This window comes from Mustela erminea, chromosome 12, assembly GCF_009829155.1.
Source record: "Mustela erminea isolate mMusErm1 chromosome 12, mMusErm1.Pri, whole genome shotgun sequence".
Taxonomy (NCBI): Eukaryota; Metazoa; Chordata; class Mammalia; order Carnivora; family Mustelidae; genus Mustela; species Mustela erminea.
The window spans coordinates 87,291,858-87,318,153 of record NC_045625.1 but is presented as its reverse complement, the minus strand read 5'-3'; the positions used below and the strand labels follow the sequence as shown (position 1 = coordinate 87,318,153).

The 26,296-nt window shown below is 43.7% G+C and overlaps 1 protein-coding gene across 6 annotated transcripts in view; it reads left to right on the top strand.

Moving 5' to 3' along the window:
• The window catches only part of GLIS3 (GLIS family zinc finger 3), a 492,256-nt gene that overhangs the window by 54,734 nt on the left and 411,226 nt on the right, over nucleotides 1–26,296 (top strand). For 5 of the 6 annotated variants that reach the window (XM_032308765.1, XM_032308764.1, XM_032308766.1 and 2 more), the window contains exons 1-2: nucleotides 2,345–2,430; nucleotides 15,503–15,989. The exons of the other annotated variant lie outside the window; for it this stretch is intronic. In XM_032308765.1, coding sequence (XP_032164656.1) covers nucleotides 15,602–15,989 — 388 coding nt within the window. In that variant the 5' untranslated portion in view covers nucleotides 2,345–2,430; nucleotides 15,503–15,601. Of the gene's footprint in view, nucleotides 1–2,344; nucleotides 2,431–15,502; nucleotides 15,990–26,296 lie in introns of those variants that run through there. 6 annotated transcript variants of the gene reach the window in all.

The following is a 26,296-nucleotide window of genomic DNA, read 5'->3' as shown; positions in this document are numbered from 1 at the left end:
TGCTCCTGGGGATTCTTGGGTACAGCACAAGAGTCTGGATGAAAAGAATTTCCCGAGACACATTACAGAGTCAGTGTTCCCAACTTGCTCTGTTCCTGAAGGCTGGAGTTAATGAGGAAGAGTTTTTCTGTGAATGTCAGGCATGTTGCAATAACTAGCCACAACGGAATAGTCATAGCAACTTCCACCACTTGGTTTCTTTGTTTTTGTGATGTTGCTGCATGCTTCATTTTATGAGTCTTTTCTTGTGTGTGGTTGAACCCATCTATTGCCGTCTTGGGCTTGGATACTTGTATTTAAAAGGAGATGAAGAACAGAGAAAGAAACTGGAAAATTGACAGAATGACATATCCTAAGCACTTATAAATTTCTTTCCCTCCCTCCACTTCTGCTGACAGATACGCGGATGATTAATATTCTGATGAGTTTGTGTCTTTGAGGGAGGGGAAATATGTCTTCCCCAAAGGCAGTCTTGAAAAGCAGACCAGAATAAGACATAAGAAGTATTGTGAAAATGGACTTTTGTCTGTGATGTCAATATTTTGGATACAGACCCACTCTAGTAATATTCTTTCTGAAGTAAGATAAATGAAAATTATTAGTAACACTTTTTTTTGGGGGGGAGTCCTTTGTGTACTTGAGGGCTTCTCTTTTGCTAACAGGAATGCTAATTTATATTTGAGTGAAAGCCCTTAGAATAGAATATAAGGACTGGTAGAATTCTTTTTTTTTTTTTTTTAAGAGATGGAAAGAGAGAGTGAGTGAAAGAGAGTGAGAGAATCTTAAGTAGACTCTAGGCCCAGTGTGGAGAGGTGGTTGGCTTGATCGCACTGGCCTGAGATCATGACCTGAGCAGAAAAAAAAGAGTTGGTTGCTTAACTGACTGAGCCACTAGGAGAGATGAAGTCTACAGGTCCCTACAGAAAGGCCTGACTAGAGGGTATTTGTGCTTCCTGTGCATCGGTTCCCAGGATGGAAGTCTGTGCATCTGCAGCGGTGCGTGTGGGGAACCACTAAGAGCTGGCCTTCCGGGGGACGGCGGCGGGAAGGCTCTGACCAACCCAAGCAGAAGGGCTGGGGTCACAGTGAAGTGGGGTACGAAGGTGAGGATGTTGACTTCTTACGGAGCAAGCACCCCTGTGTCACTGTATGGACGCCGTCCCTGCAGGGAGTTTGCCTCCGTCCCTAACAGTCTGTTTTTAGAGCTTCTATTCAGGTAACATTTTCATTTCTTCTCTGCTTGTACTTAGAAGAAGAGATGCCAAAGGCAACTCCTGTGCTTCACCTAGCCATTTTCGGAAGTTACGTTCCTGTAACCCGGTAGATCAGAAAGACTCTTTTGTCATTTCCCACTTCTAAAAAGTTTTTCTTTCTGAATTTTACGATTGGGTATTTTTTCCCCCGCTTGTTCTTTACTATTTGACATCAGATCCTGTCGAAATGTGGATACTTTTTCAAGTGGAGAAAAAAAAAAAAAAAGCCGGTTTAACAAATAGGGCCCGAGAAAGAAGGCAGAGTGTCTCCCTGCCGTCACCCTGGGCTGGGGCTCCTAACCTCCCTGGCACACGGGAACGAGTGTGTGTGAGTGTGTGTGAATGTGTGGACGGGAGGCAGGAGCGCGGCCATCGAACTGGCCAGCCCGGTGACCGGCGAGCCCGCCCCCACCCTCTTCCCCTCCCGCTCCGGCGCTCACAGTCAGGAAGCAGCTGGCTACAGGCCGGCCCTCGCGGCCGATCTCACATCCACACTCCTCTCGGGGCCGCCTCCCTCCCCCCTTTCTCCCCCTCACCCCTCCCTCTCCTCTCCCCCTCCCTCCTCCCTCCCTCCCTCTGCAGCCGCGTCCACACTGCGCCGCCCATGCAGCCCAGAGCGCGGCGCGCAAGGGCACCAGCGCCAGGGCCGATAGTGTGGCCCCTCCCCGCACCGCCCCCCCACCCCCGCCCGCCGCAGCCGTCCAGGCTCGCACCAGCGCTCCCCCAACGGAACCCGCGGAAAGCAATTAGCCAGCATCCCGCGCCGGCCCCCAGACGCATCCCGGCTCAGGGCGAGGATGAGCAGGACAGGCGAGGCACAAAGTCGAAACTCAACTTTTTAAAAAACATTTGCGTGTGTACGTGTATGTGTGGGGGGAGAATGAGCTGATGCCGAGGGTCCAGCCACCCCCCCTCTGCCTCCGCCTCCCCCCGCCGCCGCTGCCCTCGCACACGCGCGCGCACACACACACACACGGCACTTGGGCCGGGTTTCCGCGCTCCGTCCCCCGGCTTGGATGAGAGTTTTCATTTCCGAAGGAGGCAGAACCCGCGCAGCGCTCTGAAGGGCTGGAGCCCCAAGTTACTCCTCGCCAGCGCTGGCCGCCGCTGTCACTCGCAGGCGGGCCGGGGAAGGGACCCGCACGCCTGGCTTTGTTGTGGAAATCCGGGTTACCTGGTAAGTGGAGACCATAGGAACTTTGCTCGCAGGCGAGAGACGGGAGAAACCGGCGCTTGAAAGAGTGGGGGAGTTAACGCTCCGAGACACAAACTAGGGATCAGAAATAGTTTTCCACGCTGAGCCAGTGGCGTTTGCGCGGGTTTAAGGCTAAGCGTACCCCCAGCCCCAGATTTTCTAAAAGCTCTGTTTGTTGAGATAGCAACCCTGGGTTAGGAATCCAGCCCTGTTGTTGTCAGTTGCCTAAGAGCCCTGAGTGTGGAAGACGGAAAGGAACTCGACCAGGGATTCAAGTTTCTTTAATTAGGAAGAGTTTTTGTTTTGGGTTTTTCTTTTAAACAACAGGGGCTACAGGGCCACACAATCAAGGCAAGTTGCAGGACGCAGGGGGCATGTCCCGCACGCCACCCGGGAGTCCCAACTGAAGGGAAACTTGGGAGAAGTGGGAATTGATGGGGTGACGTGAGGTCCCGCGCGCACACGGGGCTGTAGTTGCGTTTTCCAATTCCACGGGTTTGTGGAGCTCCGCTAAGGGTGTTTTTCATGCCTACCACCTCGCCAAAGGACAATGTCCCCATTGCTCCGGAAGGTCCTTGGGTTGGGGGTCCGCCGGCTGGTCGCTGGGAGAGGTTCTGTGACCCGCAGCCGCCAGGTCTGTAACTACAACCTCCCACGCCGCGGAGTGCTCAGACATCCCCAGACGCTCACACTCCCCACTGGGTTCGTCACTTCGCGTTTACATTTTTATGGGGCCCGACAAAATGTCAGCACTGTTTGGAAAATGTCTCAGTCTCGGGTGCTCTGTCCTGCTCGCGGCTGCCGTCGCTGTAAATGACCCCGTGTGTATTTTGAAGTCAGTCCGGGCCGCTCTCCGGAAAGCGTGAGTGAGCAGCCGGCTCTCGCCTAGACACACACCTTGCCCCAAGCGACACTTCCAAGTTACTCACTGGAGCTGACAAGTCACCTCGGGGACGAGGAAGTTACCCAAGTGTCTGGAAAACTTGGCCCCGATGGATTTGTCATCCTATGGGTGATTCAATTAGGTACCTGGAGGGCGAAGCTTTGGGAAAGGTGGTTTCTGGCTTCCTGGGTCGCGCCCTCGACTTGTTGGGGGGTGTTTGGGAGGCAAGAAGCAAAAGGAGACCCGAGGGCTTAGACACGAGCTTGATGCGAGCTCCGAGCCGCGGCTACCCCGGAACCCCACCTCGGGCCGGGAAGGGCAGTGCGCTGGTCCCCGCCGCTTGGGTTTTCCAGCCGTGGGCTAGCGGCGGCGCCCTTTCGGCCCGACTTACTCAGGACTGGGTTGCACAACAGGAAACCGGCACGAGTTTGTTTTGTTTTGCTGCGCTAGCTCGCGGACCGGGCGGAGGGTTAGGGTCAGAGGCGGCCGGCGAGTGACAGGGTCGCAGCAGAGAGCCCCAGCCCGGCAGCCCGGCCCTTTCGCCTCCGCCCTCAGACCCGCCCCTCGCTCGGTGCGGTGGAGCTTAATGCCCCCGGCCGGGACCTCTGCGGGCCCAACGCGGGCGGAGGGGGGGGGTCGGGGGTCGGGAGCTGATAAGGGCTGCCCTTCTCCTGCCCTGCCCCAGCGTGTCTCTCCGCCCGGCGAGTCCCCAGCACCTCTCCAGATCTCTCAAGCCCTCCCCCGGCCTGGAGAGCCCCCTGCCCTTCTGCTCTGTAGTCTGCCAGGCTTCGCGGGGTTCTGGAGGCCCTCCTCTCTGGAGCATCTAAACCCGGGGGCAGGGGCTGCGCGTGGAGGGTACTTCCGGAATGGCAGGGAGCAGCGTCTGTTGGGACTGGACTCTTGCAACTGCCACCCCCTTTTAAGGGAGAAATGGGCTTTGCACCCTCTCCCCACCTACTTCCAGAACATCAGTATCTCCCCAGAGTTTGGGCCGGGATGGGGGGTGGAGTGCTGCAGTTTCCGAGGAGAGGGACGTCCTGCAGCTCCCCCCAGCGGATCAGTTCCCTTTAGGATATGGGAGCTGGGAATACCAAGTTTAGGCTGTTCAAGCTAGCAGGGACCTTGGAGATCACCTATGGACGAGGAGACCCAGAACCCAGAGACTTTTAGGGCTCCGTCCAAGCCTTCATAGCCAGTTGTCACAGATGCCGGGCACACACTCAAGTTTCCCAGTTTCCAGTGCAGAGAGCATTTCTTGGCGTGAAGGTGAACTCAAGACAAATGTGAAGTCTCCTTATGTCCCCACTGAAAGCTTTGATGAGTCATGATTTCTGCCTTGGGAGTTAGCCAGACATCCGTTTTCCCCTGTGTCCCCATCTCCACTAGACTACCCTTTTACACTAAACTGGGAAGCCTATTTCTTTTTTTAATATAAAATTGATTTGTTTGGTTTTAATCCTCTCATTCCTCATCTTCTCCCTCCTCTAATTTTGCTTCCTTGGTGAAACGTTAAGTAAGAGCAACCTGCGAAGTTTTGCAGAAAAAGGATCTGCCCACGTGAGGGCTGGGGGACAGCTTGCCTCCATGTAGAGACAGGAGTGTGTGGTATTACGTTATTGTTGCAACTGGGAACACGCCGAAGATTGCGGATCACATGTACGTGCGCTCCAGTTTTCAGATGTTTTCACTAGTTGTCTATGGCAGCCCCACAGGACCAGCCACTGCCTTTGAAACGAAGAGTAGGGGACATTTCTTTTCCAATTCCTTTCAAAACCCTTTTCCTTATTGGTAATTGGATTCTTTTCTTTTGTTGCTCAGAGGACTCAACAGTTCTTGAGTATGAGTAGTTCAGTCTAAGTGCTGCTGTAACTTCCTCTCTTCCTAGTTCACCTTAGGCCAGCTGTGAGAGGACATCTTTTCTCGGATCCCTGATCCTACCCAAGTTCCTTAATAGTAGTTAGTTTGTCAGAGATGGACTACCTGGGGTCTGTTGGTTTGCTTGGAAGTAATCATCATTCCAAAGAGGAGAAGCGAATTTTGGGGGGTGGGGTAGACCCTGAGGTTCAGCGAGTGGGTGAAATTCCTCTTGGCCCCAAATAGGCAGGATGGGGGAGGTGAAACAATAGCAAACTAGTATTTGGTACCAGTCCTGTCTTCATTCATATGGCAGAAAGTGGTCTTCCATTGTTTCAAAAGAGAGCTGAGTGTTCTCAGTCTTTTTTTCTCTGCGTGTTCTTTCTTGCTACTAAATTAAGCCTGAGGACATTCTTTTTACTTTTGTCCCTCTCATATTGTAGGTATTGATCTCTGGATTTGAAATGTTAATTTGTAATTCTTCTCGAATAGAGATGAAGTACTTCTTGAAGGAGATAATTCAGGAAGTGGCATCCTGTGCACATTCTCTTCCCTGGAGAAGTAATTTTCTATGTTTTTATAATTATTTTCTGTAGAGGATATTATAAAGAAGGTGGAAATACAGGACTTGCCACTAAGTTTGGTTGCTTCATAGACTTAATTAAGATTGAAAATAAAATTAAAAAATAAATAAATGGAGCACAGGAAATTGTACTGCCTTACTCATTCCTGGAGGATGAGACATGCGAGAAAATCTTGAAATGACTCTAACATGTAGTTTGATAAGAAGATGCCCATGTTCCAAGTTTTCCATTTACTTCAGGCAGACTTAACACAAAACCCAATTTTTTTATTGAGCCGAAATAAAATATGCATACAGAAAAGTACACATATCTTAAGTTTTATGAATTTTCACAAGGTAAATGCAACTGATTAACTGGCATCCAGATCAAGAAATAAAACATTACCAACACTCCACATACCTCTCACATACACCCTCCCACTCACTATGTTCCCCCCACCCCCACAATAAACACTGCCTTGACTTCTAACAGATATATTAGTTTAGCCTGTTTTAAAAAAATACCTAATGTGAGTGGAATAATTCAATATATAGTCTTGCGTCTGGCTTCTTTCGCTGATGTAACAACCTTCTAATAGGTCAAATAATTTGGATTTCCCTCTAAACATGGTGGGAATAGTTTAGCTTGCAGAAGTTAGTTCATCAGGCATTACTTAATATGATAGAATTAAAGAGAACACTGACAAAATAAGCTATACTTTCTCTGCTAATGATGGTCTGATAGGGGCATAGCAGACAAGAGTAAAATGTCCAGCATGAAGCCAGTGTGGGATGAGCAAGGAGAATACCAAGGGGCTCCTTCCTCCATGACTATTCCAAGTGCATTTGACAGCCCCTGTGCGAGGGCCACCAATCCCCGACCAAAAGAAGTGCCTGGTCTCCATACTGAAGTGACTGTGTTTGTTTTCCAGCTTTGACCTACGATTTTTCATGGTTCATGAGTATATCACGATAAAGGCCAGAAGGCTTAGAAGAATGCTGTAGTGTCTGTGCTACTTTCTCCTGTCAGAGAAAGGAATAAACTGCGGAACATGCACCTGTGATTTAACTGGCTCCGCAGGACACAGAGTGGGGGATTTGTGATCATACAGTTACACCTTATTGTACTGGGTTTATTTGGGCAATAAATGATAAATATAGGTTATAAATACATAATTATATATTTCATCGACCCCACATTTCTTCAGTATAAATGAGTAGTACAGTATGAGTATAATAAGTGCACATAATATACAAATGTAATATAAAAATCCATACATGTAGTATGAAAATGTAAGTATATAGTTATAATATAAAATCATCTATGTACATATAAGGACCGGTGACAGTTCAAAGGTAGATTAGGGCCCCTAATCGTGTTGTCATTACAATTTAGGCAGGGAGTTGAAACACAGACAGAACTATAAGACAATGTAGAAAGTTATGAATGCTGTAAGAGAAGGATTTCGAATAAAATAGTTAACATTTATTGGGTCCTTCTATGTGCCAAGTGCTATGTTAAGCAAGTAACATACTTGATCTCATTTAATATTTTATAATCCCATGAACTATGTATAATAGTGTAATTCTAACCATTTTGCAAATAGATACAGATATTAAGAGAGGATCAGGGAAGGCCTAAAGTGGGTATCTGGGGTGGACCTGGAGGGTAAGTAGGATTTGGATTTGGGGAAAAGGGGGACAAAACAAGGAAGAAGGGGAAAGACCACCCATGTAGACTCTAAGACAATATTATAGGATGAGCAGAAACAAGGATCCAGTTAAGTTCCACTATGGGAACAAAATCAGGGGATTTGTCTCTAAAACTGGAATCATGGGAGCTGTAAGTGGTTGAGAGCAGACTTGAAGAAAGCTGATGGGGCCATTCTCGTCTGATGTGATCTCCTCAAGGCCAAGCATGGGAACAACTGCACATTCCTTCAGGTGCAGCAGGCCTTGCTGAACTGCAGATGGGGAGATAGGGTTACAGCGCCAGACCGGACCCTGTCCCGGGGGCCTTGGTAAAGAGATCAGACTTTTTTCCTTTCTTTTTCTTCTTCAAGATCAGATTTTCTAAATATCAGTTATTCCCGAAGTTTCATTTCTAGGCCTGCTGAATACTGTACGCAGAAAACTAATCAGATGCCAGGGTTATGTATGAATTCTTGTTATTCTTGTGTGTGAAGAAATGGATTAATGTTTTCCCAACCTTTCCAGCATGACCAGTGGATTCCACTTCTTTCTGTAACTTGATTGAGTCATTCATGTTGATGTTTCCTTTTTCCCCTTTCTTCCTTTCTTTCCTATCTTTTCCTTCTTTCTCTCTTCTCTTTCTTTCTCTCTCTCTTTCTTTCTTGTTCATTTTCTTTCTTTCTTTCTTTTCTTTTCTTTCCTTCCTTTCTTTCTTCCTATAAATATGTTGTCATGTTGCTTAAAGCCTAGTCATTGTTGTGAATGTTCATACTTCTGCAGTGATGTCAGTGAACATAATTTAACTTGTGTAAAACTTTTGTCTATTAACACTAAAAATAGTTTTATTGGTCACTTTTAAGTAATAACTACACTGAAGGAAATAATCACTCAGTTATACATGTGATGCGGGACACATTAATATGCTTGAATATTTGGTTTAATGAGTGATGAAGTCCATTTTATTTCTAGAATCTCCTCTAAGTAGTTATTTATTACCTGTTTGAAAGGGTTGTGATCTTTACCTCTGTAAATAGTTATTCATACGGATCACGTAGTCATCTGTAAATGAAAAATGACAAAGAATGCACTTGGCACTTGCCGTATTTTGCTACATATGTATCTCCTCATATGAGGCTGGAGGTTGTCTTGTTTTTGAAAGAAAAGCCAGTTACTCTTTTATATTTCTGAAGAGGCCTTTGTGTCTCAAACCATGGCCGTGTGGAGTTCCCTCTTTGCAATTCAGGTAATTAATTCAGTGGTGACATCATAAGGAATGTGTTCATTTTTCCATTTCAAATTCCTCTTCATTGGATCTGATGGTTAACTCATATTAAGAACACATTTTGAAAAACTCAGTTCTCAAAGGCAGTTATGTGTTAATTGAAACTTGTCCCCCCTTAGCATTGTAAGAAGGAGATTCTCTTTCAGGGAAGGTCCTCTACCTTCTGCAATGAGGAATCACTACAACTGTGGGTTGTTTTGATCCTAATTCTGTTAGTTGGTTGATTTTTGATGTTTATAGAGCACAAGTGATTAGTGATATTCATTGAGTCGAATGCACAGTGAAAAGAAAGCAGTGGTAGAATGATAGCTTTGTACTGTGAATCATTATGTTTTATAAAGATAAAAATGATGAGCTTTTAGATCCTTTGCTCATTACAGCTGTATTTTGATATTTGTTTTACTTTGGTTCAACTCTGTCTATACCTGCACCTTTTCTTTTTGTTAGGTGCCTGGGCATACTTTTATAACAGTGATTTTTATACCTTTTTGACTGTAACTCACCATAAAACCTGTTTTTCATCTTACCCAATATACACTGTATGCATTGAAGATATACAGACATGTACACTCACAAGTAACTGAAACAAAATAGTACTTAACCATTAATACAGTTGATGTACTCTGGAAGCTTCTATTTTGTTCTAGTCAGTTCTATTTCATTAAAAAACATGTTTTCCATTGAATAATTGATTTCAGTGCCTACCAACAGATTGCAACCAGTGTGAGAAACACTGCTTTAAAAAGAGCCCTTTGTTAAACATAGATCTAGGAACTTAGGGCCACGCATGGTTACCTTTCTGAACATATCTATGTTTGTCTTAAAAATCTTTTTGGTTCCAAGTACATTCTCATTTTGTGTGATTTCTTACAGTCCTAATTATTCCCTTCTCCCTGCCCTTTGTGATAGGGTCACAGATTTCTAGAACTTTCTGTACTCATTGATGAGTTAATGATTGAGGCAAAGTAAATGAAACATTTGTAGGTAATTACTACTAAAATTAGTGACATTCGGTAAGCTAGCGGGTGGTCTGAGAGTTGTATAGATGGATTAAAGTATGGCGAACAGATTCTAAGAGAGGTTACTGAATTTTTAATATTGCCCTCTGGTAGTATTTTCCTGAAGATATGGAATTTCTTTTAGCAGTCTGTAATCACAGCCTTTGTGTGGCAGGTTGTCGATTCTGCTTTGATTTTTAAGTTAGGATTGGCTGACTTAGAGACTAGATTCCTGAATTGGACTTGATCTTCTTTTTCTCCGACTTCTGTCCCTTTTCCCCTTAACTCTTGCCTTTCTTTCCTTTGTCCATATTTACTGCCTGCAGCGTTTAGCATATCATAGCCATTAACTTAAATTTAAAAGAGCACTGTCAGATGTCTTACTCCCTACTTAGGGAAGATTATTTTCATTGAGAAAATTTTATAAAATATAAAAATTAAAATGTGTATATCTCTAGAAAGCTGTGGTTGAAACCCACAGCTAAGTCCGTCAGAAACTCTATTTGATGGGATCCATAATGTGCATTATATTATCTTTTCTGAGTGGTCTTTGAAAGAATGGCCTTGAATCCCTGGAGGGAATAGTGATTTGTCTACATTTTTGTAATTGACATAACTCAGCCCTAAACCTCTTTGATTTGTAAGATTGTATTTTATTGGTGATTATATTGCTTGAATAATGTGTGTACATCTTAGTGTTCAGAATAAGTATGTTAACATTCTTAGCATTTCTGACATCAGACCTGGGTAGTACCTACATGACTGTTTAATCCATACGTGGTAACTACCAGGTGTAGCCTTTGTAGTTTGTGCTCAATGTCCCACTACTGTGGAAGTATCCCACCCAGCCCTGTTTCCGTGTAACTTCTGTTGTAACATCTGTGAATCTGTCAGTCTCACCAAATAAAGTTATGAAGCCACAGAAATGATCAGTTCCACTTTGTTGTGGATTACTTTATCATAACATAGCACACTCCCTTTCAACTTAGAGACACGGTACTGTACACGTCCAGTGCATTTCCTCTATAATACCCTCCTGCTTCACAGGCGCATGTTTGCACTTTCCTCTTGTTAAAATTGCAGACGAATAATTTTGATTTATTGGTTTCATCTAATACAGCCGTGTTTATATTGTTGCCAATAAAATGACTTACACGATTGGTTTTTGTTTATACAATCTTTTCTGAGGAGTCAGTCACCTGTGTTAGGACAAGGTACATTCTGCTGATTAAAATGAACTCCTGGGATCTAAGAACATTCAGCTCTATCTGTCCTTGATTGAATTGCAAAATGTGCTTCACACTGCAGCCGTGCATGAGAATAACTTATATTATCTGTCAATAGGCTTTTCATTTCTATATTCTTCTGGCTACAAAAGCCGTAACCAAGAGAAGCGCAGGGGAATAGCTTGGGCCTATTAATGATGAAGGCAGTGATGTTGAAAAGGCGGTTAATGAAATTATAGAATCATTAACCCGAAGGGAAAAAAATAAAAAGAATCAATAAAAATCTGATTTTAGATGGCTTAGATGTATATAGAAGAAGCTGTTCAGGAGCATTTTTGTTTGCTGACCAGTATTTTGTGTCTCATTATCAGATTTTCTATGCAGGGTAAGAAATCCTTGTGGCATAAGGAATGGAAAATGTAACAAAGGCTAAATGTAGCCTAAGGAAATGAAATGATGTATGAAAATTAATAATTAACTGGCTCATCAGATGAATTATGACTCTAGATGAGTTTATTAATGATATTTACTAAGAAAGGGCTTTTGGCTGTAAATAGGCATTATGGAACTTGTGTTTTTGGAATTTTCTTGAATGGCTGAGTTAACATTGCTTTTCACTTGTTGGATCTTTTTTAAATCTGAGACTTAGCGCCTGGAGCCTTGGGTAGAAGGTAGGGTCATGATTTTGTATTTTGATAAAAGTCGTAGCTTTTTCAAAACAGTGAAATTATTAAATGGTTTTGTGCCTTAGTTTCCTTAAGAGTTAAGTAATTTCCTTTCTGACCTGATTTACAGGAGCATGTTTTAGGAGTTTGAAAGTGGTCAACAGGAAAGATTTATTAACTTATGCTGACTCATTTAACAGAATGAGCATTTTCATTGTTTGAACAGACAGAGCGTTGAAACTCTAAATGTATCACTATGTTGGATCCAAAGTACCCTAAATTTGTACTTTCGAATGTTCCTTGCATTTTCTTTTTTCTTTCTTTTTTTTTCTTCTTTCTTTCTTTCTTTTTTTTGTTCCTGTTGACAGCTTTGGGTAGGCAGTGGGTGGAGGGTGGAGGAGAAAGTAATTCTGGAGAACTAGGACAATTTTTTATTTTTTAAAGAAAGATAGTGTGCAGGCAGAGGAGGGAGGGGCAGAGGGAGAGGAAGAATCTCAAGCAGACTCCCCATGGAGTGTGGAGCCAGAAGTGGGGCTCGATCTCATGACCCTGAGATCATGACCTGAGCCAAAATCAAGGGTTGGGCGCTCAACCGATTACACTACCTAGGCGCCTCTTGAGTAGGTTTTTAAATAGAAAAATGATCTGCTAGTGGAATCCTACCGGTTAGGTTTTGATATTGATTAGTTGTGATTTTGTTTTCTGGCAAAGTGTAGGCAAATTTTATCCCGAGATCCATTTATTAAGGTCAGTGTTGTCTTACAACACACTGCTGAGGTGAGAACCTCCCATCAGCTCTTGCTTTGGTGGAGTGGATGAAGATTACTATTTTTGCTTCCATGTCTGCTCTGTCCTCTTGATTTAAGTGCCATTGATATAAAATCTACAGATTTATTTTTGATCATCGTAAGTGGGTATTTTTGATGATCTTCCTTATCTTGATTATCTGGGGGATCAGAATTTCAAGAGAATGTAGTGCTTGTTATCAACTTCCTCATTTTGTGGATGAAATCTGTAAGCCCAGGGAAGTTATAAATGATTTGCTAGCAGTAGAACTCAGGTGTCCTGGCACTCTGAGTAAGGATGAGTCTTCCTTAAAAGTTAGCAGTTTATTCCTTTTCTGTTACACATGGATTTAGGATTATAAATGATCACAGGGCCTTGCTAAAAAGTATAAAAGTACTATAATACTGACAGATAAAATTGATTTTTAAATTCTAGTTTCTAATGCTTGAAATATCTGTTGGCATAATTAATGTGAAAACTGGGTTATTAGGCATATTTTCACATAGAGTTTATTTTATTTTTGTCTTGAGGCTGGTGTTCTTAGCTTGTATGCCATTGCCTTACTGGTGTTCTTTATGGCATTAATCACTTTACTTTCTGGTTTCGCCTTTTTAGTGATAAAATTTAAATGCATTTTTGTTATTGTTGTTGTTATGTTCAACCTAAAGCTATTTAAAACAGGAGTGTAGTTTATAAATAAAATAAAATGAAAGTCCAGTTTGACAGGCTGGTATGAGTGTCTGATACTTAATTAACTTCTCTGCATGTTAATTATTTTTCTTGCAGACTCACCCTCTTAATGATCTAACCTAATGCTAAGAACCTACTTGCGTCTTTTTATCCAGATTTTTGCTTGTATGTGATCTTGCTGACAAAGAGGACTTTTTTTGTTTTTAAAAACCTGTAAGTGGGCATACTCTACAAAACTACAGACACTTGTCTCACGGACTCAGGGTGACTCATAGTGCCAGTCATGTTGGATGATTCCTCATTTTCATCAAATTGCCAATACAGCACATATACTTAATTATTTATTTTGGTAGATGCTGAATAAGTGGTCTCTTCTGTAAGGTTCAGAGTACTCGGAAAACACAGTTTTATGAATGTGTGGAGAATAGATGGGAAACATCCTCTGGCAAAGCACAGAGACATGTAATGATTGTTGTTCATAGTCAACCCACAACTCAGCAGACCCACTGATAATACACTGGAGTTCCTTTTTCTTTCTTTTTCTTTTTTACACTGGAGTTCTTAAATGGACATAGCAGCGAAGGCATTGGGATTTTTGATACTAGGGTTCACTTCTTAATGTTCCATGAAACAACTTAAGCTTAAAACATAGGGCACCTGGGTGGCTCAGTTGGTTAGGCAACTGCCTTTGGCTCAGGTCATGATCCTAGAATCCCAGGACCGGGTCCCACATCCAGCTCTTTGCTCAGTGGAGAGTTGCCTTCTCTTGACCCTCCCCCTCTCTTGCTCTCTCAAATAAATAAATAAATAAAATCTTAAAAAAAAAAAAAGTTTAAAACATGAAAAAGCTTTAAGCATAAAACAAACCTTATCAGGTTTGGCTGAGCTGGGTTTCCTTGTCCATTCTTGGTGACGGTCGTGGAGAGAAGGGCCGGAGCCGGACCTCAGAGCATTTCTTAGGACTGGATGGCATGGCGGTATGAAATGTGACAGACCGGTAGAATTCTTAATAAAGTAGAGAATTGGCAAAGATGAGGAAAACATTCCAAGTGTTACATTGTTAGTAATTTTTGAAGTTTCTCAACATTTGGGCATACAGAGTAAACTTTGCAGAGGGCAGAGTGAGTGCTTGAGTTTTGATTTTCTAAAAGGATAAAGAAGAAGAAAAAAAAGAAACCCTCAGAGTTTTCCCTCTGTGCTGTTCTGTCCCTAATGTCAAATAGAGCCATTTGCTTGGGAGCTGGCTGGAAATAATTGTCTAAGACACAGAGTAGATCATACAGACAGAGTAGGAATCATCCAGCTGAGAATATCTGACCACTTGCTGCTTTGCACTCAGTCATCTCTCCTGTATTTGTTGAGCTTTGGCTTCTTTTCATGACGATCATATCTGTGCAAAAGAATACAAAGTGTGACTTCGTTTGTCAATCATTTGGAATAGTGATGCTTAGTCACCTTGAGTCTGTGTATGTTTTGGGGAGCTGTTAGTTAAGGGAGGGAAGACCTTTCCTGAAGATTTGTAACCAGGGAGTACTGACATTATGTCCTGTGGTCCTATCAGTGCTCTTGGTTCTCTCTTCGCCACTTGAGGAGCGGGGTGCTGGGATGGCAGACGAGCTGCGTTTGTGGAACCATGGTTGACTTACTGTGTGTGGTGTATGGTGAACACACTGACCTTTAGAAGGGCTCTTCTTGCAGGATGCTTTCCATAAAGTGTTTTGCACAGACTTTTCCTTCTCTGGGATCTTGGTAGAAGGTGAGAGTATTGTGTCGTGTTGATTTTCTTTCCATCCCCATAGCTCAGAATCGTTAGGGAACCAAGACTCTGATGCTGCTGTGAGTGTTTGGATATGTGGGTCCATGATGTCTTTGTGAGAATACCAGACTCCTGTTTTTATCTTTTGTAAGCCTAGGGACTGAAAAATTTGCTCTTATGGTAAAAATCAGACATGGTTTAATATCCTCATAATCTCATGTAGAGGCCTTACCAGCCTTTGCTTATTTACTGAAAATTTTGGAGCATTGGTCTCAGAGATCACAGAGGTAATGCTTTGGGTTTCCCAAGACTCACTGTAGCAAAAGTGAACTAGTATGGACAGATCCTCTACAGAGCAAAGTAAGTTTCATTTTGCAAACTGGCACCAGTTGATTGGTCGTGGTTGCCAAGAGCACTATACTGAGAAGGGCTCAGTGGCAAACAAAACAACACAGTGATCCATAGTCCATATCTACCATGAATGCAGAAGGGGAGAGGGCCTGCCAGTGACCCATGTGTTTGATGACCTCGCTTTACGTAAAAGGCCGTTTCGCTAAGAGTGCTTCTTTTCTTCCTATGAATGCTACACAGGTTGAAAACTCACTGTGACCTATTTTCATTTTTACTTTTAAAAATGCCTGCATTTATTTTTTTAAACAGGCTAATATCCCACACCATGGATAACTTATTGGACTTTGCCTGAAAGGAGTCATTAGTGCCATTGGATATTTGACCATCCTGGCCACAGGTTTTTTCAGAATGAATGGAAGGTCATGCAGCATGAGTCTCCACCGGACATCAGGAACCCCACAGGGGCCCGGGATGGTCAGTGGCCAACACATTCCTCCCATCCGAGCCCACTCTGGGACTCCTGGTCCCTCGTCCTGTGGCAGCACAGCGAGCCCTGCCCTCGGAAGCCTTGCTAACAGCCTCCATCTCAAGATGCCCTCAGGAGGAGGGATGGCTCCTCAGAGCAACATGGCCGAGAGCCCCCTCCATCTGCCTGCCTTGAGCCCCAGGAGACAAGTGCTCATCAATGGGAAGCCACGATTCCAGGTCACCCAGGCTGGAGGCATGTCAGGGCCACACAGTTTAAAGCCAAAGCAGCAGGAGTTTGGAAGTCCTTTTCCTCCAAATCCTGGGAAAGGTAGGATTGTCTTTCTGGGATCTTTTAATAGTGGAAACGATTTTTTTTTCTCCTTTCCAGATTTCTCTCTGCCAGCAAATCTTATGGAAAACTACAGGATTGAATATCAGGGACAAAGCTGGTGGTGTCACGAGGATCTCAGCTTCCCTGCTGAGGGGTGGAGGTGTAGGTGCATGGGAAGGGGAGGAGGCCACAGTGATAAACGGGATGCCTCGTGGAACTGTGAAGAAGGGTAAAAGGCGAGACAAGGAGCTCAGAAACAGGGAGTGAGGGTGCGTGGTGGTAGAGGCGGGGAAGAGCTGCTGTAGCGAGTCTCCACCCTCGAGGGGCACCGAGGGAATGGATTCCCTGGGCCACGGTGGACAGGGGTGGCCAGAGCTGTCAGCATGCATGTTGGTGCCAGAAGAACGGTTTGGAAAGAAAAGGATAAAAAGGGAGAAAGCCTAACAGCTAATGAAGTGAGGACTTAGTACATAGAAATGATAAGAAATTATTCGAAGAGCAGAACCCTTAAGTGTTGTAATACAGCTGGTGGCAAGAGGGAAGGAAGCTAGAAGAGAATAACGAAAGGATGTATTTTGGGGTTTGCAGAGAACTAGACACTTGGTTAATCTGAAACGCAGAGAGAGAGCGAGCGTGCTTTTAATTCAGTAGTGTTTGAATAATGTAAATTTTAAATCATGGAATAATTGTTGGAGAACAGCAAATTATTTGAACGGCACACTCTGTAGAAACTGATGTTGACTTACTGGGTGATATTGCACATGCAATGTATGTTTGGGCTAGAAAAAGGGAGAGTATGTACCTCATGTGAAATAATAGCTTTGTTATGTAAAATAGAACAATTCTATATGCCCTTAGGTATTTTTAGCACCTGGTTTTAAATGTTTATATTAAGCGTGTACACTACTAAATAAGATTATTAGCAGCTTGAATAGCCATTCACCCAGTTAACTCATAACTCACCCACCCAGTTCAGGTGAATAATTATTTGTATCCTTAAAGTTGTTTTAGTGTCTTTGTATTCCTCTGCATGGTGTAAATGGGCAGATTAAGAAAAAAACCCTAAACTATACAACCTTAAAGTATAAGAAACTACACATGTAGCTTTTTTCTTTTCTTATTTATTTATCTTGGTTTAGGTTTGGTTTTAGATTGCTTTATTTCCTACACGTACTGATATTTAGTGTACATATAGGAAAAACTTTCCTTGGGGGCACATCCAAGACGGCTGCGTCATTGTCAGGTTGCTGCGTCCCTGGTAAGGCAAACTGTGATGTCAAGCTCGTGTGTTTGGATTTTCAGGGGCGGAGGCCCAGTAAAGTCTTGCAGCTCTTGCTTGTCTAATAAACTGTATGTAGCTTGCTTTCATTACATATACTTGCGTTGAATCCTGGCTGGCATTATTAATGCTGATAATATAATAACTTCTTATTATTATGTCATAACTGGGCATGCGTCAGCTACTGTATTGAGTGCTTCCGATGTAAAATCTCAGTTATCCCTCACAGCAACCCCGAGTTGTTTGCTAGTGTTGATTGACTGATAAAGGAGCTAAAGTCTAGAAAGAATAAATAACTTCAGCATTGCCATCGGTAAGGAGGTTGGGGATATTACTTTGATGGTGACCACAAGTGTTTATGATTATATTCATAGCTAAAAAAAATTATTTCCAGTAATTCAGGGATAGTGAACTGTCAGGGTTAATACATCTTGAAACTCTTGTAAAAATTAGTGCTGTTCCTGGTTCTTCTTTTTTCAACTTTCTGGCTCCTTGCTCAGCTTCCAAGCTTACAGTGCCTGTTCTGGATCTGCAGGGTTGGGGTATGCTTGAGCATGGATTAGGGGTTGAGGATAACCATATTATTATCCCCTCTAGCCTTGGAGCTTGGCTACCGCTCTGGATGGTGCCAGCAGTGGCTGAATGTGCCCCTTTCAGGTCTTGGTTGACAGTTCCTAAGCTAAGCCAGTAACTGGTTGAGAATGGTGATCTAGGACTGTTTGAACTTCATCTAATCATTTACTCAACAGATAATTATTGAGGATGTATTAAAGGTGAGCCCCTGTTCTGGGGGATACAGTAGCTAATAAAACATAGTCCTGGCCCTCAAGGAGTTAGGAGAATTCAGACAAATAAACGGGCAGTTAAAATAAAGCACAGTTAAAGCTCTGATTGGGATACACTGACAGCAGTAGGGCAGCATTTGGAGGGTTCCCAGCCCATGCTTGATAAATGGATCAGGAGGAGACATCTGGGCAGAGACCTGAAGGATAAGGAGCTAGCCTTGCAATCATGCAAATTGTATGTCTGTGTGTGTTGGAGGGGAGAGACGAGGCTGTTTCAAACTTCTTCTGGATAGACAGAAAATCACCCTCACAACCTGAAGGGGAGAGATCATGGTGTGTTTCATTAATTTCTGCCCGATTCCACACTGGGGATGTAGAGACTATGGTTAGAGACAAGACTGGGGGAGAATAAATAGAGGCCAGATAAAGGTTATGGAGGAGGTGACAAGGAGTTTGGACCTATCTTGAGCACATTGGTACATTGGTGAGCTGTGCAAGGGTTTGACCTTGGGGATCATGTGATGCAATGATATGATAAACTTGAGGGTGACCTCTCTCTGAGGCTTTTGTCATGAATTACTGACAGTGCCCTGAGCCTGGGATAGGTACCAAACGACCTGCGACTGTGGGTATCATTAGTTAGGGCTCTCTGGAGAAACAGAACCATAGGAAATGTATCTGTGCCTGAATGTGACCCATCCCTTGTCCATAACCTGTGTCTGAATAGATTACAGAGGCTGACAGTTCCCAAGACACAGGAGACGAGTAAGCAAGCTGAAGACCCCAGCTTGCTGATGGTGTAGGTCTAGTCTGAGTCTGACGGCCTGGACGGAGGAGAGACAGTGGTCTGTAGTTCCCTTATGAAGGACAGCAGCTTTGAGATCCAGGAGGAAACGATGCTTCAGTTTGAGTCCAGAGGCAGGAAAAAAGCTGATATCCCAGTTTGTAAGCAGTCATTTAGGGAGGGATTCTTTCTTGCTTGCTGGAAGGTCAGCCTTTTGTTCCCTTCAGGCCTTCAGCTGTTGGGGTGAGGCCTATCCACATGAGGAAGAGTAATCTGTTTTACTCAGTCTACTGATTGAATGTAAATCTCATCTGAACACCCTCACATTAAACCCGGAAAGGTATTGAGTCAAATATCTGGGCACCTCATGAGCCACTCAAGTTGATGTATAAAACCAACCATCACAGTGTGGTGGGGTACCATTGCTTTGGGGCCAAGCACAGTTTACATGGTGGTGAAGAAAATACATTCTCTAAGCCTTGAGGGTCATTATACCATCTCTCAGGAATCCAGAGGAACTGTGTACAGGAAATACATCATTTAAGGACTGCCACACAGTCAGATATCTGACTTAAAGGCTGGAGAACTGGACAAATCTCCAGTGGGAGCCTCATGAGAAATATAAATTCAATTGTAGTGTTTATATTAATTAAGGATTGAGTTCTACTCAACTAAAAGCTAAAAAAAACAGTGACTTTCACATTGTGGAGCATGGTTGTCAAATAGTGTGCCAGGGACACTGGAGTTCCACAGAAAACTCAGGGGGAACCACCATGGGATAATTTTAATCTTGAAGGACACAGAAGTATTTGTGGCATACTTTGGGCAAACTATTAGCTTGAGGAGGTTCACAGTTTCAACATGAAATTGTACTATATCTTTTTAGTGATGTCATATTCGCTTTCAGTAGCTGTGATAAAAAAGCTAGTACCCCTGTAGGCCAAAAGTTGGAAACAACCCAAGTGTAGGCAGATGAGTGGATAAAGAATATGTATGTCTTATACCTATAGTGGAATAGTATGCAGCCTTGAAAAGGAAGGAAATTCTGACATATGCTACAATATGGATGAACCTGGAAGACATTATGCTGCGTCAATTATGCCTGGCACAAAAGGACAGATATTGTATGATTCCTCTTATACAAGGTTCCTAGAACAGTGAAATCATAAAGACAAAAAGTAGCACGGTGTTTGCTGTGAATGGGAGGAAGAGGAGCATGGTAAGTCAGAGTTGAGTGGGGACAGAGTTTCAGTTTGGGAAGATGAAAGAGTTCTGGAGATGCATGGTGCTGATGGCTGCCTAGCAGTGTGAATGTACTTAATATACACTTAAAAATAGTTAAGATTGGGGGTGCCTGGCTGGTTCACTTGGCAGAGTGTGTGACTCTTGATCTCGGGGTCCTGAGGTCAAGCCCCACATGGGGTATAGAAATTACTTCAATAAATAAATAAACTAAGATAAAAAAATTGGATAAGATGCTAAATTTTATGTTATGTGTATTTTATCACAATAATAGAGATAAGCAAGTTCTAAGTGAAAATCAGCATGGAGTGGGAGCTGAGGGGACGGTATTCAATCTGATTCCAAGAACTGAAGTAGTAGAGGGCACAGTTAGAATGCATATCCCACCAGGAAGACTGGTTATTTAAGAATGAAATTAAAATACTTCTATTCTTAATTTATGTATATTATTTTTTCAACCAGCTAATAGGTTGTTGGTACATAAATACTATTAACTTGTTGGCACCGAAGTACTTAATAAAGGGTAGTGTTAGTTGTTTCTTTTTGGCCTAGGGGCACCATGAAAAAATTACCGAGACGCTAAGAATGCCATGAACTGAGAACGTCACAGGAGTTCATTTTTCTTACGCAAAGAGCAGCCCAGGGTGGGTGACGCTGCCAGTGGCTAGAAGCTCAGGGATGTCAGGTGCAGGGCACGGAGCTTCCCACAGCTCCTGCTCCTGGTGTCTGTCTTCCGAGAAGACTGAAGGAGGAGGGACAAAAGGCAGAAGGATGAAAGCGACAGCCCCCTCCAGATCAACCCTCTTTAATTGGCTTTCCCAGGAGCCCCACCCAACTGGCCATGCTTAGTCAGTCGTACATAACTTACTTATAAATAAAACTCATTCTTTGTTCCTGAATTTATCTTTATAAAAAAGCTAGATTTTATCTTATTTTGTGTTATGTTCTATTATACTTTATCTCACTTTTTAGCATTTGCTACCTTTTTCTCTCTCAAGGAAGTCAAACCACGTGTAGGTAAGTTGCAGACATTCTGACCCTTCACCCCTAAATTGCTAAGCAGGTGTCTTTCATGTTGTACAACTGGGATACATGAATCATAACCAAGGAATTTACCTGTGATACAACCGTATTGCTTATATAGAGTTATATCTTAAAATATAATACATATTTAAATTCATAATCAAATTATCTTTTATATTATTATTTTATATATTTTTTCTTTTTTAAAAATTTATTTATTTATTTATTTGACAGACAGAGATCACAAGTAGACAGAGAGGCAGGCAGGGGTGGGGGGGAGGCAGGCTCCCTGCTGAGCAGAGAGCCAGATACGGGCTCCATCCCAGGACCCCGGGATCATGACCTGAGCCAAAGGCAGAGGCTTTGACCCACTGAGCCACTCTGGCACCCTGATATTATTATTTTATAATGTATTTTACTTATCATACTGTTTTCCCCCCATTTATAGCCCACATGTCCTCTGTAGCTATTCTTTTCTTTTGATTCAGGATCCAGTCAAGAACCTTGCATTACAGGGCACCGGGGTGGCTCAGTGGGTTAAGTGCCCAATTCTTGACCTCAGCTCAGGGCTTGATCTCACAGTTGTGGCTTTGAGCACCATGTTGGGCTCCACATTGCGCATGGAGCCTACTTTAAAAAAAGAAAAAAAGAACTAAAGAGCCCTGCCGGATGTTTGGTTGTCATGTCTCTTTAGTCCCCTTTTTTTCTGGAGTGGCCCTCTACCCCTGTCGTTTCGTTGTGTTTCTTGACAAAATATGTTGATACTTTGGAGTTCAGGTTAGTTGTCTTGCCTCACAACTGGGTTCATCTGATCATTTCCTCCTGATTCGGTTTGGGTTAAATGTTTGTGACAGTAGTACTGCGTAGGTTATTTGTGGATTATATATACTGGGAGCACTGAATGCTTATTTGTCATGGTGTTTGTGGTGCTGCTTTTGATCATCTGGCGAAGGTGGTGTCCCCAGGATCTCTGCACTGTGGACACTTTCCCTTTCAAAATTCATACATAATCTTATGCAGATATATTGTTCTCCATCAATGATGCGTGTGTGAATCAGTTACTACATTATTAACTGCATAACGGTGGTTTTCTCATTCCAATATTCCTTCTGTTTATTAGTTGGTATTCTTCTGGAAAAAGGAACTTCTTTTTCTCCTTTTTTTTTGGAGAATCACTACAGACCTCAGGTATTCTTTTAAAAAAGTCCCTGTGCCAAAATTCATTATCATCACTGATCTTTTCGATGCTGACATTGTCCCAGATTTGGCAGGTGGGAGCCCCTTCAAGCCAGCCCTGATGCCTTTCGCTATGTTCCCATGAAGCACTTCCTTGCTTTCACACAGAACAAGATACTCCAGGCCCACTAGTGCTTCCCTGCCCCGGACCTGGAATCAGCCATTTTTCAAAAGTACTTGGTTCCCTTCTGGTCGGAAATATTTGGAAAACCGGATGAAAGCATGTTTGTATTGATTGTGGGGTGTCTTTGCCTCTAGGCCCTGTGTGTGGACAGAGTTAGGAGATCTATCAGAAGGTGATGTGTTCCCACTGAAACACGGCATTACAGAGTTCTTCCTCACACTTCCTCATGGCACACGTGGTAGTGGGATGCTTGGTTCTCAGCAATGTCAGTGTATTTGTTTATGAGCTCTGTCCTACAATGAGGAGTTACTTATAGCTTTACATTTCTAAGATAGCAGAAATTAGTTTTAGAAATGATTTTTTACTACATGTAAATTTTTCATGTACTGAGATGAAAATGTTTGTGTTTATCTGAGTCACCAAGTGAGCATGGACCGTGTTTCACCGTGGGCAACTTCCAGGCCCTGCGAGGCCCTCAGTTATATTTATTGTACCAAGAATGGCATTTCTCTCTACTTCCTGTTCAGCAGTTATGAATTGTAATTAGACTGGCAGAAATGCATTTTTCAAAGCATCTGGGAAATCAGTTTTATGATCCCCACTTTAAGCACATTTGACACAGCTATTTAAATATTTAAGACAATTCCACATTTGCAGTACCCGTAGGACTGTCTAATTGGGAAGATTTTCATTGTAAAGGTTTTTTATTTTACTTTAGGGCCTCTGACATTTTTTGTTGGGCTCTGCTGTCCTTGGAGACAAAGGGAGTTAGTTATTCATTAGTGCTTGTGGGTTATTCATTATTGTTGGTCAGAAAAAGCAGAATAATATCAACAAAGGACACTAACTAATTGGGATTAAAAAACTCTTTTGTATAACTTAAGGCTGGTGTCTCTTGTAAAGACCTGGTTTTAAAAAAACAATGTGTTGTGTGAACCTGGGAGGTCTAGAAACTAAGTGTACTTTAAATAATACATCAAGTTTTGTTTTGATTTTTTACTGTTTGTGGTTTGCTAATTCAGTGAGCTATAACCTGGAGCTTAGACTAGAGCTTGATCCCCTAGTGGGTCAGCTAGCTTCAAATCCCCCCGGCCCCACTGCCACATTCTAAATTTTAAAACATTGTCACTGATTTAGAATGTTACTTTCCTATAATCATTCCTTTACTTATGCTTATTTCTGGACAAACAGACAATGAAAAAAAAATTGGCTAACACCAGTCAGTAAACTGTGTTGAATGTTGTCATGTTAGCACTGGGGCAGGAATAGCGACTGGCATCTCACGTTTTTGAAGAGGTGCAGTTACTGTATGAGCTAATGAAAGTTGCAGCAAAATATTTGGTTACCTTTTTTTTTTTCACTTCAGCTTCTTAATCATTTTTATTTCCTTGCGCTTCCAATGTGGCTTCCTGCAGAATTAGAGCAAATAAAGTTAATATTCCATAAAAGGTTCTAGAAATAACCAGTCAGAGACCGAAGGCATTATTCCAGTTGAGACAGTTGGAGTTCTCATTTGGTCTCGCCAACAAAGCAGGTGAAACACGGTGTTTGCTTTTGTTTACTCTTTGGGCTCCACGGGCTGCCCTTCGTGCGATGCACAGATGCAGTGTGTAAGTGGCTGTCCAACTGTAAAAGAACATATTCCTTTAGCGCTCTCTGCCCCCTAGACACGCCTCACGTACTGTAGGACACCAGGCTGGAAGGTACCATCCACTCGTCACCTGTAGCATTTTCTTAGACTGTTAAAGAGCAGCAGCTTCGGACTTGCACAGAACTCTGCAGTTCACAAACTTGCATATTGTCTTCTGTGACTGGATCAAAGGTTCCATCCGAGGGGGCTGGGCAAGTGTGATTGGCCCCATTTTAGGGACTGAGAGACTGAGGCTCAGTTTGCTGGCGATCTCATTCTCCGTATGCCATGTGGGTTGACTCAGAGTGGGACTCCAGTCTGAGAGCTCCTGCTGTGGGAGTTCTGAGAAGCCTTGTCCCCTTTTTTCCTGAGAGGTCACAGTTGCTGCCATTCCGGAATGAGGATGCGTACTGTTCAGCTGCTGCGTCCATCCATGAGCTGAGGAAACGGGCCCTTGCTCCTGTTTCGGAAAATTGGACTTGACAATTTCCAGTAACAGGCCCTCTGAGCAGAGAGAGCAGTGTCTGTCTGGGCAGGAATGAGGGCCCCCCCGTGTGACACGAGTGTGTGCAGAAGTAGCTTTGCACACCTCTGTTTATGACGTCTTTAGACCTGGGCAGGAGGGTATCATGAATATGAATAGATTTGGTACTTCTGACCCATCAAATTTTAAGGAAACAATGGATGGTGACTTGTATTTAATACCTATTTTAATGGCTGCCTTATTTGAATAATGAAATAGAAGGCTTGTAATTGGCTCTGACATAATAAACAAGTTAGAAAATGAGACCCGTGTAGGAGCTTGTTAGTCGTGCATAGGCTGAGGCCAGCAGCTGTGGTGTCCTTGAGGAGCTGGTTAGAGACGCACGGTCTCAGGGCCATCCCAAACCGACTTATTCAGATTGTGTCTTTTAACAAGATCCCCAGCACAAGGCCAGCTTCTTGGCTGTGTGAGCGGTGACTGTACGGGGTCCGGTGCTCGGAAGCAGTGCTCTGTGCTTGGGGTATCATGCTCTGGAATTGCTGTCTTGACATTCTTAGCGATTTTGTCTTCGGACCTGTGTATTGTAAAGGAAATCTGATGGGCCCCTGGAGCATGTGCAGGGTGCTTGGAGTCTCCGTTCGTGTCCCCCATCCTGCTACGATAGCTCCTGGCTCTTCTGTCCCTGCCCAGTATCTCCTGCTGCCTTCTGCCTCCTCCACTGGGGACTTGGGCATGAATGCGGGGAGGTCAGGGTAGGGTGCGTGTGCTGTGTGTCCAGTCCCATGTGAGGTTCACGGCACCTTTGAGAGTCTGCGCTTACCCTCTAAGTATCCCCATGTGGAAGGAGCCCCGTGGCAAATAGCAAATTATAAAAACACCGCAACCCATCATGAGGAAGACCAGAGAAGAATGCAAAATGTTTTTCTTCTGCTTTTTGAACAAGGGACTCAACATTGTCATTTTCACTGGTCCTTGCAAATTATGTAGCTGACCTTGTAAGCACCTGCTGAAATCTGAGAAACACTGGTATGGGAGGAAGAAGGTGGCCACTGGATTCAGAAGACTCACACCCAGCTCAAGCACTCCCGGTGTGTGACCTTCCCTGCCTTAGCTTCTTCATGTGTAAAATGGGGAGGGGTAGTGTTTTATCCCTCTTTCCAGTTGGGCAGGGTCTAGGTGAGGGGCAGACCTGGCCACATATCCTTGAGTAGCAGTGCGTCCAGGCCACCTCTCATCTTAGGCTTTGGCTTTATGACGCTGACAAACAAAGCTAGACATTCTGGGCAGGGCCCCAAGTGGGAAAGAAGACCCAGAACTGGTCTTCACATCCATGTTAGTGGGTGGAAAGTAAGGGTCAAGTCACCGAGGCAGGCAAGTTCTGGGGCTTGGGTGGCTACAAGGTGAGCTTCAGAGAACTGGGCGGGGGAGGGGGTCTGATGCATTGGCTTTCCAGGTGGCCACCCGGTCATGTGACAGCAGCAGGAGCACAGGACATGGAGAAGCAGAAAACGGTGTCTGCTTTGGAGAGTTAAATTCGATGGCAAATGGGGGAGTGCATTTTATACTGTCTAGTGCCAGAGGCACGTTGAGTCGTGTTGTTCCTTCATTGTAAGTCTGTGTTGGGCAGTGTGGGTCTTCATAAAACCACAGCAGCTGCTGCTGGGCAGGACAGCCCATCCTGCACCTCTGCTTGCCCCTGCTACGTGTCCTGTGAAAT